The sequence below is a fragment of the Pelophylax lessonae genome (assembly GCF_965119305.1).
Source record: "Pelophylax lessonae genome assembly, chromosome: 12".
NCBI classification, from domain to species: Eukaryota; Metazoa; Chordata; class Amphibia; order Anura; family Ranidae; genus Pelophylax; species Pelophylax lessonae.
The window spans coordinates 72570922-72586035 of NC_138779.1; the positions used below are offsets into that span (position 1 = coordinate 72570922).

Genomic DNA, 15114 nt, shown 5'->3' on the forward strand with positions numbered 1-15114 from the left:
TGGCTGGTCGCTCAAGTCTCCCGGTGGGAAAGGAGAGCCAGAGAGAGGCCTAGAAGGCGGCGGGAGGGGGGGATGTCCCCTTAGCTGCTTGTAATAGTAAATGAGTGGCTAGTCAGTCACCTAATTGCTATTACAACAGAGAACGGACGGCGGCTCTAAAAAATTATACCGGGGTGATGCCTACAGCTGCAGGCATCATCTCAGTATAACCACCGATGGTGCAGCGACGTACGGGTACATCACTGGACAGGAACTGGTTAAAAAAATATATTTTATTCTAGCATGCATTCATAAAGCAGTATTAAACTCATAATTTAAAGAAATGCTGACATGCAGGGTTTTATGACAGAAGAGACCCCATCAGTCTGGAGGTCTTCCTTCAACAGGGAGGCCTGTCATAATTGACTGCTACGCAATGCATACTAGCGCATTATGGCATAAACCTTCAGGGGGCTTATTTATAAAAATAGTTTTTGTGGAGTTTAATACTGTTTTAACTCTAAAAAGTCCCTTCTAATGCTTTCAGTCTTCCTTTTTTTCTGTTGCGGTCATCCCAATATTGTTGTCACTTTACCATATAAATAATTTCCATGGAAAGTTGTATGGGTTTTTATTCTGTATTGTTGCTTTTTATATAAAAAGTAAAAACTAAGACAGTCAAAAAAAATTCTCCACCAAATAGTTTGTAAACAGTTTACTAAGACTTTATTCACACGGATGGTCTAAGGTGCAAATCTGCTCTAGGGTTAAAATCCTTGCGTTTTTCTAGGCCCAGGAGGCGGCAGTAGAACCGGCCACCTAAATGAATGGCTGTATGCGGTCATACTCCGATGAACACTGATGCCTCTTTGCAGCGGCATTTACACGCGCATGCATGTATGACATATTCCCCAAACATGGAAGTTCTGCATTTAGGGAATAAATGATACTCGCTTGCTTTCTTTTATCCCTCCTTTCAAACTCTCTATCATTTACAAAAGTCCAGAGGAGGAGCAGTAAGAAGAAAGATGGCAGACCGATAAACAAAAGACCTTAAAGTGTTACTAAACCAAACAAAAATAAAACCAGTCTGTATATGCAGTAAAGCATGCTGGTTATACTGACTGTGTGGAACCTAAGGGGGTAATTGTGCGCATTGTGTAAAAAGGCTGTTTGACCCTGTCGCTTCTTATCCTCCCCTTCTTCCACAGTCCCCAATTCATCTCCTGATAGAACAGAGCCTTGGAGGCACTCTACACATGCTCAGTTTGATATGTATTGCTAATAGAGTTTGATTTTTTTTTTTTTTCTTGGGAGGGTGCATGTGAGCAGCACAGGGCCAATCAGCACGGTCCAGACAGAGGGTCAGGGGTTCTGCAGCCTCATAGAACAGTCAGAGTAGAATGAAAACTCCTCCTACAAGCTTTAACCAGACACTGATAGAAGTCACAAGACTGCTATATACTGCTGATGGGGAAAAGGTCTTTAGCATTTTATATTTACTAAAATAATTGCATTTCCATGTTCTGTGAACTGTGGGAGGCCAGATATAATGAATGCAGGGTTCTGTGTTTAGTAAAACTTTAAACACACCACCAAAAGGAACCGCTAGTTATAGGACATTAGAAAGACGCAGCACAAATATTGCCAAAAGCTCCAGTAATACATTCACTTACCCTCTCCATGTGGGAAATCTGTAGTTCTCGTAAGATGTAATCTTTTTCTAGATGGACGGCAAGGCTGGACACCCTGATACACCCATAGTCCTTAGTGCAGTTCTCATCTGGCCAATAGCGAAAACATTTTTTCTGGAAGATGAATGAGAGAAAGTTAGAGAATGAAATTTCCAGGTCCATGTGCATATTGTAATAATCTCAACCACTTGCCGACCACCGCAAGTACATATACTGCGGCGGTCAGCCCCTCACAGGCAGAGTGACGTATCGGTACGTCACTAGCCTGTGAGGCTCTGGGGAGCGAGCGCGCGCCGCCGGCGGTGCGCTCCCGCGCGGTCATGGACCCCCCGCGCGTGTGACCGGCGGACCCGATGTCCTCCGGTCACTCAGCGATCGTCGGGGGAGAGGGAGAAAGTCAGGCGGCTAGTGTAAACAAGCCGCCTGTCATTCTCCCCTGTGTAGAAACAATGATTATACGGTTCTACTATGTAGGACCGTTGATCATTGTTCCTACAGCTCAAGCCACAGCCAATCACAGTTAGAATCACGCCCCTAGGGACACACACAGCCCCTCCCTCTCAAATAAAGTTAACCCCTTCACTGCCAGTGTAATTTTACAGTAACAGTGCATATACAGTGGGTACGGAAAGTATTCAGACCCCCTTAAATTTTTCACTCTTTGTTATATTGCAGCCATTTGCTAAAATCATTTAAGTTCATTCTTCTTCCTCATGAATGTACACATAGCACCCCATACTGACAGAAAAACAGAATTGTTGGCATTGTTGCAGATTTATTAAAAAAGAAAAACTGAAATATCACATGGTCCTAAGTATTTAGACCCTTTGCTGTGACACTCATATATTTAACTCAGGTGCTTTCCATTTCTTCTGATCATCCTTGAGATGGTTCTACACCTTCATTTGAGTCCAGCTGTGTTTGATTATACTGATTGGACTTGATTAGGAAAGCCACACACCTGTCTATATAAGACCTTCCAGATCACAATGCATGTCAGAGCAAATGAGAATCATGAGGTCAAAGGAACTGCCTGAAGAGCTCAGAGACAGAATTGTGGCAAGGCACAGATCTGGCCAAGGTTACAAAAAGATTTCTGCTGCACTTAAGGTTCCTAAGAGCACAGTGGCCTCCATAATCCTCAAATGGAAGACGTTTGGGACGACCAGAACCCTTCCTAGAGCTGGCCGTCTGGCCAAACTGAGCTATCGGGGGAGAAAAGCCTTGGTGAGAGAGGTAAAGAAGAACCCAAAGATCACTGTGGCTGAGCTCCAGAGATGCAGTCAGGAGATGGGAGAAAGTTGTAGAAAGTCAACCATCACTGCAGCCCTCCACCAGTTGGGGCTTTATGGCAGAGTGGCCCGACAGAAGCCTCTTCTCAGTGTAAGACACATGAAAGCCCGCATGGAGTTTGCTAAAAAACACCTGAAGGACTCCAAGATGGTGAGATATAAGATTCTCTGATCTGATGAGACCAAAATAGAACTTTTTGGCCTTAATTCTAAGCGGTATGTGTGGAGAAAACCAGGCACTGCTCATCACCTGTCCAATACAGTCCCAACAGTGAAGCATGGTGGTGGCAGCATCATGCTGTGGGGGTGTTTTTCAGCTGCAGGGACAGGACGACTGGTTGCAATCGAGGGAAAGATGAATGCGGCCAAGTACAGGGATATCCTGGACAAAAACCTTCTCCAGAGTGCTCTGGACCTCAGACTGGGCCGAAGGTTTACCTTCCAACAAGACAATGACCCTAAGCACACAGCTAAAATAACGAAGGAGTGGCTTCACAACAACTCCGTGACTGTTCTTGAATGGCCCAGCCAGAGCCCTGACTTAAACCCAACTGAGCATCTCTGGAGAGACCTAAAAATGGCTGTCCACCAACGTTTACCATCCAACCTGACAGAACTGGAGAGGATCTGCAAGGAGGAATGGCAGAGGATCCCCAAATCCAGGTGTGAAAGACTTGTTGCATCTTTCCCAAAAAGACTCCTGGCTGTATTAGATCAAAAGGGGGCTTCTACTAAATACTGAGCAAAGGGTCTGAATACTTAGAACCATGTGATATTTCAGTTTTTCTTTTTTAATAAATCTGCAACAATGTCAACAATTCTGTGTTTTTCTGTCAGTGTGGTGTGCTATGTGTACATTCATGAGGAAGAAGAATGAATTTAAATGATTTTAGCAAATGGCTGCAATATAACAAAGAGTGAAAAATTTAAGGGGGTCTGAATACTTTCCATACCCACTGTATATAGCACTGATTACTGTAGAAATGTCACTGGTAGCCCCAAAAGTGTCAAAAATGTCAGTCAAGGGTCCGATCTGTCCGCCGCAATGTCGCAGTACCGCAAAAAAAAACAAAAAAAACGCAGATCGCCGCCATTGCGCGTTAAAGAAACAAAAAAAACAACAAAAATGACAAAAATCTTTCCCTTTGTTAGTAAACGCGATAACTTTTGCGCAAACCAATCAAAATACGCTTTTTGCTATTTTTTCTACCAAACATATGTAGCATAAAACAAATTGGCCGAAAATGTTAAAAAATTTTGATTTTTTACATTTTTTTTGGGGAATTTTATATAAAAAAATGTGAAAAATATTGTTATTTTTGCAAAATTGATGCTCATTTTTTGTTTATAGCGCATGATCAAAAAATCGCACAGGTGATCAAATACCACCAAAAGAAAGCTCTGTTTGTGGGAAAAAAAGGACGTCAAATTCGTTTAGGTACAGCGTCGCACGACAGTGCAATTGTCCATTAAAGTCACGCAGTGCTGAATCGCAAAATACCCCCTGGTCTTTTAGCAGCCAAATCCTCCGGGGCTTAAGTGGTTAATAAACTATTAACTAGCTAGGACTTCTGCCTTGGGGTCCACACAGTGTGGTAAGATGACAGAAGAAGACCGGAACTTTTGGCAATACCCAAGGATTTCAGTCTGAATTTAGGTTTGTAATTTGTTCCCTTGTATCCCTCCTTTTTTCTCCCTCGCTCTCAGCAAAACCCAACCAGTACGCTTTTTGCCAATTTTTGCCTACTCCATACTTGCATTTAATCAAATGACAAGTCAATTGGTAGGTTGGTTTGAAATACTTTTATTTAGGGGAGACTATTATCAAACTTTATTATATACATACATATACTAAAATCGCCTACTTAATCAATATAAAAATGTATGAATCTCTATTTTCTCCTCCTGCCTATTCTTGGGGCATTCTCTATGTATACTCTTCTACTATAGCAGCACCTTAATACACTTCCTGTAATGCAGTATACTAGTTAGAAGCCCCCACACTCGCCAGGGGGATGCTTTTTGCATGCCATGCACCATACTAATGTTTCCATCTAACCATTTGAGGCACTGCATGGGGAATCTATGAGGTTGGGAGGAACTTTCCTGTTGTGTCAAACACTCTCTCAAATAATATTTAAAGTTGTATATATCTGTGAATAACTTTTTGTATTGATATATTTCTTTATAGACAGTAATGATTTCTTTATCGAGCTAATCCGCCCCTGAAGAAGCTTTGTATAGCAAAACATGTCAGGCAAGGATTTAAGTGGTGGCCTCACAGCCCGACGCTAATATAAGGAGGATCTTACTTGTCAAAATAAACCTTGAATTGTCATTATCTTATTGGTAATGTATTGATTTCTTGTATGTTGTGTAATGTCAGTATGTAAATTTCTTGTTTTTTAAGACAACATTAAATAAATCTATTTTTATACAAATGTACGAGTAGTTATACAATTTTGAGTATGATACCGGTAAAGTACCCCTAAGTCCCCCTAAGCCCACACTCTACCAATTCCCAACAGCAGGAATCGGCATTACTATACTATGTGACTGGAGGAATGGGTTTCAAGCAATTCCATCATAACTAAGGTATTAAGAGACATCACAATTGTAGGGAGAAAAAGTCTTGCCTAGAATTATACTTTAAATTGCTAGTGATACTGATTAGAATATTCAACTCTCAACGTTACTTGAATCAAGCACTGAACACGACTTTGTCCTTCTACTGTGTGAATTCAGACAAAGTGTAGAGGAACACAAAGGAAGAGGGACTATCGTGCTACTGAGTAAGAGTAAATATCCCGGGACCAGTGTTACTGGGACCACTTTTAGAAATGCAAGTCTCTTAAACCGGAACTTAACCCATAACCGTTCGATAACAATGAATATTCTTGAAAAAAGGAACATACATTCCACATTATTATGCTACCAAAATTATTGCGTACTGTAAAATCACCTCCAGCAATGCTCCCGTTTCTTCTTGCTGGAGGTCGTCATTTTGTTGAACCCTAGAGCAGTCACTGCCTTACTGAGAACTCTCCCCCTTTCCTTAGTCTAAAAAACTATACAGTATATCACTTTCTGCAAATAAAATATGTAAATTTCCAGCCTTGATTGCATCAGATTGAGAGGAAGGCTGACAGAAGCTTTACAGTGCTGAAGTTCACATGCTGCAGATGAGGGAGAAGAGAGAGAATATAAGGGAGATAAGATCAGAGACTATCCTAAGGACCCTTTCACGCGGGCGGGCCAATGGGGGTCTACCTGTCAAGTTTTCAGGTGCACCCTCCAGTCTCCTCTATGGAGCGGCGGTTGTTAAACGGACATGTGTCCCTTGACATCCGATCCAATCCGCTTAAAACAGACGAATGGAGATCCATTCTCCATGTGTGTGGTGGATGGGATCAGATGGCAGTCCGGTGTTAACAGACTGTTTACATCTGGCCACCCATAGAAGAGAGCGGGCTGTGTATGTGTCCGCTCTGCATGAGCAGACCAGCCATCCACCTGCTCAGTGGGGATCAGTGGACAGATTCCCTGATAAGCAGGTGGGCCCCAACGGAGCCTGCCCCGTTATGTATGGGGCCTAACTCTTTTGTCTCTCCCTGGCAGCGGAGTTTGTCCTGTCACCTCTCCTGCTTTTGTTCTCTCTCTCCCTAATCTGTGTTCCCTCCGCACAGTCTGTGCCATTCCTGTTGCCTGCTTCCCCCTTCAACTACAGTAAACCTTAAAGCCGTCAGCTTATCGGCCTCTAGTGGTTCTGATTTTAGGCACAATGCCGAGAATAGAGAGCAACTGAGCATGTGCAGAGCAGGGTGAGACAGTATTACTGGATTTTAAACAGTATATACAATTATTTTTAATGTTTTAAAAAGGAACTAGCATGAAGTGATCTATCAGGACCTCATTTTTAGACTGAAGTTCCACTTTAAGAAAGCAAATAGCTATTTTAAGCCTGGCACAGACAGCTTCTCTTTGGCAAAATCTAAGATGGTTGCACCAAGGAGAAACTAAGGCTAGTGGATGGTATATTTTACATTCATCTTCTATGCTGAAAACCTGGTACAACTAACTTCTAATCAACCTTAAACTTTTAAGCATAATGGAAATCCAGGCGCAGGCAATTCTGGCACTCCAGCCATGGGAAAAATACAAATCCTATCAAACATTGCAACACTTTAATAGCTACAAGCATGACTCTCACAGCAAAGGCATGATGGGATTTGTAGTTTCACCACAGCTAGAGTGCTGAGGTTGACTACGCTGGTATGACCTAATCTAGCTAAATCCCCTCTATATGTCCTGTCACCTAAGCTGCAACAAAAAATGACCCTCCTATCACAAGCTCCAAGCTTCTTCTAGCTACTGGTGTGACGTGTGGCAGTTGTTCCCACTCTATAATAGAGATCACATGCCCAGCCAAACAGTGTATAACAAATTTTAGCATCCTAAGCTGGCCATACATTTGTAGTTTTTTTTTTTTTTTTTTTTCTAATGTATCCCCACTGGGACATGCCGCTGTCAGAATACATCGATCAGTTGGTGCAGATAATCGACTGCAGCCGCTGATCAATTAAAATTTTCCAACATGTCCACTCAACAGAAGCCAATGGCTGAGAGTGCTGACCGGTGTGTTCTGGTGAGGGGGCTGCCCCCCAGTCAGAACACAAAAGAACAGCAGGGGAGATGTCTGTACTAACATCGGATAGTTAGTACAGTATCTCCTACCGAGGATCTTCAGTTTTTTTGGTTCAGCCTGCTGTGTATTAGGCCTTAGGCTGGCCATAGACGGAGCAAATTTATTTTCTGCAAACACGGGTTGCAGACAGTGTTGACAGGGTAGCCGCTGAGCCACTGGGTTCTCCCATCGGGGGAAGCGGTCGCCACCAGAACACAGTGATTATTGCTATTGCGGCTATAATTTAAACAAATAAGTGCATGTAAAATCTGGCAGGCTGGTTGTACCAAAGTTGATTGATCAACTTGGGTGCATTCAGCCTACCCATACAGGGTTTGAATCTTGGCTTTTTCAGCAGGAAGGATTTGAACGGTCTATGGCCGGCTTAAGATCGACTCTTACCCCAAGCATAACACTTGTGCTGGCTGAAGCTAACCCTATGGATATGACCTAAGGATCCTGTATACTGGAAGTCATCCAATAATACTGTCTGGTACATTTATCCAGAAAACATCTTCAATATTTACATTTCTTACCATACACATTTTTTCCATGGATAGCAAATGTAAATTACGGACGCCTGCTTCTTTTATAAAAATAGACAGAACAGGTCAAATTGTGTAATAGAAAGGAACGTTTATTATTGTAATTTACATCAATTATACACATCTACCTTAATGTAGATGAAACCTCCTTTTATTAAAATCAAGACAAAGATAGAGCATCTATCTCCTTATTGTATTAAATTGAAATCTTCACTAAATCGGACTATTATTTTGGGATAACATCAGTTTTTTACATGACAATACAGAAGCATTCAAGACAATAAAAAGGAAATAAAGAATTTATTTTCTCCAGTTGTCACCTTGCTGGTATTGTATGTAAGGGAGATCTCAGAACTAGAAACAGATCATCATTTAATGGCAAGCAGATACTGGGAATTCTTGCGTTTCACATTTTATAAGGCCCCTGTCCCCTTACACAAAAAAATAGTGCCGTGACCATGCTGGTTTAAATTGATCACAGAGCTGATGCTTTTGTTTGTTATATTAGGGTATTTTATGTGTTTTTTATAGGCATTTTCTGTGGGGAGAAACAGGGCCACTCCCAGGTAAGCTTAGGCTGGCCAAAGATGGATCAAATCATGGCTGGCTCAGCAGGGACTGGCTGAGATTTGATCCATCTATGGACAAGCTAATCCATTGATCAACTTGGATAGAACTAGCATGTCGGATTTTTAGAATGTGATTATTGCCAGTAGTTTTAACCGATAGCAGTAATCACTGTGTTCTCCCGGCAGGGATGGCTCCCCGCGCACACCTCCCCCCTGCAGGGAGAACACAAAAGATCCGCAGGACTGACTGGGTTGATGAGGAATGACGCGATTTTCTTTCCTGCAACAAAGAAAACTGCATAATCTATAGCCTATTTTACACTCAACTCAGCAGGCCTGGCCGACTCAGAAGGCTTGGCTGACTTAGAGGCAGAAGACATACTCTTCTCAGGCGTTGTGGTGTAGAGGGCACAATGGGGTCTCTCCTGATCTCTGCTCTCTGAATGTCTCCTGTGCTCTGCAAGATTTATCTGTCAAAGTACAGATGAACAAAGAAAATGGCCTCTGCCCCCACCTATAACTGGCCTTCATAGCAAAGAACACATGGAAGGCCAACGCACATGAGCATGGAGGTGGCCCAACCCTCCTAAAGGTACTTGGGGGCATAATGGACTGTATACTGGTGAGTGGACATACTGGATGCCTTTGCTATTGTACCATTGGTTGGGTGTCCATTATGCCCCCAAGTACTTTTAGGAGGGTTGGGCCACCTCCAGGCTCACCTGCCCCCTATCTATCCATTAGCTTGCATGTGCTTCCACTGTGAAGACTCTCATAAAATTTACAAGAGTTAGGACTGCAGGTAATACAGGGTGCCGTGGAGTGGCCCTGCAGCTTACACATGCGTTTGCAAATGTGTGCTAACTAAACCCCTGTTTTGACGCAAACTGTTAGACAGGTTCATTTGGTTGGTAAGCAAACTGGTTAGCAAATTGAACTGGGAATTTTTATGTTTGTCCCAAAGTACAGATGAATCCTGCTGAGATATTGGCTCATCCAGTGTAATAATGAATAGGGCACTGCTGTCCTTGTGATAGCTGTCCCTGCCCTTTATCAAAAGCTCCTATTAAACAGAGTACAGTAGACAGCTTTCACTTTGACAGCACAGGCTTACTGATTACAAGGGGGGGATTGCAGTCCCTGTGTAATCTGCAGTGCTAATATTGCAAAGTTTGTTTCCTTTCTCAAATCTCCCTGGGACTTATTCACTTAATTATGGACTTTGACAATTTTTAAAAGGATGTCGCTTCACATCTAATATTTATTTCTCATGAACTTTTTTCCAATTTTATACTAATTATATGTATCACATGTGTATATTTATTATATAGCCCTATATATATTTTTTCAATTATTCACCTTTCACAGGAATTTTTTCCCTGAGATCACGTTAATATATAATTTATTGGTAATTTAGTTATTACACCTAGCCAAGGGGCTAGTGCCTTCACGTCTATTTTTATTTCACAATTTTTTCAAAAAAACGTCCTTTATAATATTCGCTTATATATTTTTATATGGTCACATTTTTTATAGTATATTATATATGGTCACATTTATATATATCTATATGGTCACATCTTTTATACTATAATTTATTTATATTTATATGGTCACTGTCACCTTATTTACACTGATTCACTATATTTATGTATTTATTAATATTTATTTTGGGCTTTTTTACATTGTATTACATATTGTTTTTAAGCACTGGTTCATTACATTTATTCTCTATATTACACACCACATCCTATTGATTGTGACATCACATCTGGCAGCGCCATATTACCTCTCTAACTTATTATATTTCTGAATATAGCTCTACACTATATTTTAAAGGTAGGCAGCAGTCATTTTTCTCCTTTTTCCATTAGCGAGTAATTCTTAACCTTAAATAATATTCCAAAGTGACAATTCAGCCCTGCTCTTCATTCATTTACAGTACCGAATTAAGGCTACAGTTGCAGCCATTATTCATACAGGTAAATAACTGTTGTGTAAATTGTAAACTTGTTAAAAAATGTTAACTTCTTGGTCACATTTTTTTAATTAAATGTATTTTATTTATTTTTGTAACCATTCATATGTAAACTTGAAAATCACAGAATAATTTGACTTTGGTAGCTCATTATGTTCATTAAATTCTGGTTCCCCATGCTTATTATGACTAAGTCCCAATAATTTAACCTGGTCCAAACACCACCCTCCTCCCAATGGACCACAACATGGTAATCTTCAGGTTGTAATTTCTGCACTGGCACAAGTAAAATACACAGAGACATGCAAACTTTGTCTCCGCTTCCGGGAAAGGGGGTGTAAGGGGAACAATTTAGCATCTTTTCCTTGGGTGCGACAGGACCTCCTCCCAGCACTGCTTATATACTGTTATGTGTCACTGTTGGGTCGCTGACAAGAAAAGTAAAGTCTGAAAGTTAGCTATCCCTGAACATTGCTATGAAGCCTCCAAATGTATTTGCAATTTGCATATAACATTACTCAGCTGTCAAGATTCCATATTTACATGTATGTATGTATGTATGTATGTATGTATGTATGTATGTATGTATGTATGTGTATATATATATATATATATATATATATATATATATATATATATATATATATATATATATATATATATATATATATATATATATATATATATATACACACACACATACATACATTTTTTTTTATTTTCAAAACTACCACATAAGATGGGAGCTGAAGAATTTTTTTTGTTTATCTAAATGAGGAGCATTAGTTTGGTCAATTTTATTAATTTTTTTATATTTAAGTTTATCTTTATAAACTGATAATTTATATCTTTTTTTCCTTACTTGCACGCTATCTTTGTTCTACAAACCTTTAATAAAGGATGTTTTGATAACAGTTGGTACAGGACTACACTTGGCTTTCTAATAAGAAAGCCCAGCGGTGCCTTCTCGCTTGCTGACTGCCTCTGTCTAATATCTAATTGAAAACCCTTACAGGTCTGTATGAACATGCAGACAGGAATGGAGGTTTTAATCTTATGGCACATTCCAAATATAGGGGGGAGGAAAGCAGAGGCAGGCTGCTTCTCAGCTCATTTCATTATCTTACGAGATTTCTCTATGTTGTAAGAACACAAGCAGGAAACAAATGATATTTTCTGTTGATAATATATACTATAACCTTTTTACACAAGAGATTAGGATGGCCGCAAACATGCCAGTAGGGGGTGATTGTACAGAAATGATCAGACATGAGAATTTGGACAGCTAAAGTCAGCCAGTATCAGGGATTCTAAACTAGGGATGAGCTCAGGCATGTTTGAACCCACCAGGAAGCCATCACTTAACAAAGCCAATCATAGGCGGCCGAGGCATTCCCTGGCCCCTGCATACGATTGGTTTTGTTCAGTGATGGCTTCCTGGCAGGATAGCGAAGATGGGTTCAGTCTAGGATCCAAACATACCCGAATTCATCTCTGTTCTAAACCAAAGTCCTTAACTGCTGCTGAACAGGTCACTTTTAGAGCACAGCTATTCATATCTGCAGATGCATGTTAAATCACCTGTGTATGTTTATAACAAGTCCAAAAGTGGAAGTAAACTCGTTTTTTTTAATTTTACCTACAGGTAAACCTATAATGAAAAAATTACCTGGTGGGAATATTAATACCTCCTAAACTTGCACTGTTTGGGAGATATTCTAGCAAACAGCAGCTGGGGACATCACCGGCGCATGCGCTCTGAAGGAATGGCATATCGGTGCTATTCCTTCAGAGCTGTGGTCCGTGGCCAAGACTTCTGTGTGCAATGCGCAGGCGTGACATCATCGCGGCTCTGCCAGTCAGACACACGGAGTCCACAAACCCAGAAGAAAGACCGGGTAAAGATGGAGGCCTCTTTAACGGTGACAGCGTGCCGCTGGAGGGCTTTGTTTTAAGGCAAATTTTTCATAATATGCGAGTATGCATTGCATACTCGCACATTATGATTTAGCCTTGCAGGTGGAAATTTTTATTTTTTTTTCCTCAAAGAGTCTACTACCCTTTTAAATACCAGACCTGTTGTAGTTTAGAAGTGGAGGAGGAAACACAATCTATGGTTCAAGAACCCACACATATGCAATTAACTATGTTCTGATTTGGGTGAGCATTATCCTGTTTTTGGATTACTCTGCAGGGTATTCAGGCTTATATAAAATGAAGCAACATTCAGCTACATTACATTACCAATTCAAAGATATGCATATACAGACTTGAACATTTTTATAATACAATACAACCAGACAAATGTGACAATGGAAGCACAACAGATGCAAATAAGATATGAGGCAGTGTCAATTCTTTTGTCAGTACAGGGTGGGGGGCTGTGAGGTAGGGGTACCCACAAAGGGCATGGACATCATATAGGAGCAGACGCAGGGGCCACAGCGCATAATGCTGATATTTTTTTAAAAGTAAAACCAAAACATTATGATAGAGAAATCAAATCAGCCCATACATACCTGAATGGAAATCAGGTGATGAGCAGGTACAAAATAGGTAGAATAGACCTTATAAAATGTAGCAAGTAACGAGGGGGTTCTATTTTGCCATCTGCTGTGCTTCCATTGTCACATTTGTCTGGTTGTATTGTAATATAAAAATGTTCAAGTCTGTATATGCATATCTTTGAATTGGTATACTTATTTTTTTACGTTATTACACAGACATCTCATGTACCACTAGCTCCAGAGGAAGCTTATATTATAAGTGAAACATGTAGGGCAACCTGGATACACTCAACGTCTGTTTGTCAACATTTGTATAGGAATTCAGGGGGGGCGGTTCAGCACTTCCTCCTGCAACCATCTTTTGAGCCTATCAAATATGTGATGTATCTTACCGCTATTGCTATTTAATATTTACATGTAATATATTATGTGTGACTATGTATGCACATGTATTTGAGGCTTTTTGCCTTTTTTTTTTTTTAAAGACTGTATTTTTGTTTTCTCTTGGCTTTCTGTCATAATCTTATATTATTCTTTAATAAAAATATACAATTTTAATTACTAGTGCCAATAAAGTCCCTTCCAAACTCCTAATCCATTGGGATGTGGCACTTGTACACTTTTTGCACCTAGGCGTACTGCGGCCTGGCAGCGCAATACATAATTCATTGAATTTCAAGAGGGTGGTAGCACCCGCTAGTGTTTCTCACTAGCAAGCAGTATTTTTAAGCCATTTATACTTCCTTGTTCCCTTTTTTTGACACCTAGGTTAACTATAAACTTCGAACTAATCTTCAAGATCTTTTTGAATACCTCCTGGTTATGTCCAAGGACTATACCAAGAATACACTATACATTTACCTTTGTATAACTATACTTTCTCCTTCGTTGTTTGTTTTCTTCCTATAGCTCTCAAATTATATTACCAACTATGGATTTTGTAGGGAATTCTTGGACAGGCTACATGGCTGAAATTCAACAGAGCTGCACTACTCCTATTAAAAACGACATTGGTCTAAACCAGAGGTGTCCAACCTGAGGCCCTCCAGATGTGGCAGGACCACATCTACCATACTACTCTGTCAGCTAAGAGGCTGGCAAGGGAGTATGGGAGATGTAGTCCTCTAACATCTGGAGGGCCGCAGATTGTTGAAACGCAAATCCAATCTCTATTGGCATATAGATTTTTTTCTAAAATACATTCAGGATGGTGTTTGCCCTTTGGGTCTCAGAATCCAACTATTTCCCTCTTTTGACAATGCCTCAAATGCTTTCAGAACACAATGGGAGAATAGCTTAACTAAATGTAGCTTGGAGCTGTGTCAACTCCTAGTTATTCAATACAAATCAGATCTTTTATCTTTGGATTCTGAACTCGCCACATTGTATACTAAAAATGAAGCAATTAAAAATCACGAGGCCTTCGACAAAAGATGGAATGAGGTCAAACAATATGTTACAAAACGAAACAAAGATATCATCAATAAGAAACAAATCAAGTTTCTAAAAGATAAACTTGCATTTTCAGAGGGCTTCACCTACCGATGGCAAGGTCCGCCCCGTTCTCGGCGTCCTCGCCATCCAAGAGGCCCCCCAGATCTAGCTAGGACTTCAGATCAGAGAGACACTGAATGGGAATCGGATTCCTCCTCAGTCTCCAATACTTCACAACAATCAACACTTTCTAACACAATCATCACACGTTCTAAATCTAAAGCAGGCCCACGCACACGTACTCCACGTGAGGGCAACCACACACCTCACTCTAAAAAAGGATCTGATTCATTAACTAAATCACAAACACCCTCTACTTCACGTGAGACTCCAACTAACACACAAGACCCTTACCTGGGAAACATTGCGATC

The 15114-nt window shown here is 40.5% G+C and overlaps 1 protein-coding gene across 1 annotated transcript in view; it reads right to left on the minus strand.

Moving 5' to 3' along the window:
- The window catches only part of LOC309568441 (tyrosine-protein phosphatase non-receptor type 11-like), a 241965-nt gene that overhangs the window by 15932 nt on the left and 210919 nt on the right, over positions 1-15114 (minus strand). Inside the window, exon 10 of the mRNA XM_082274109.1 lies at positions 1656-1787. Coding sequence (XP_082130235.1) covers positions 1656-1787 — 132 coding nt within the window. The remainder of the gene's footprint in view (positions 1-1655; positions 1788-15114) is intronic.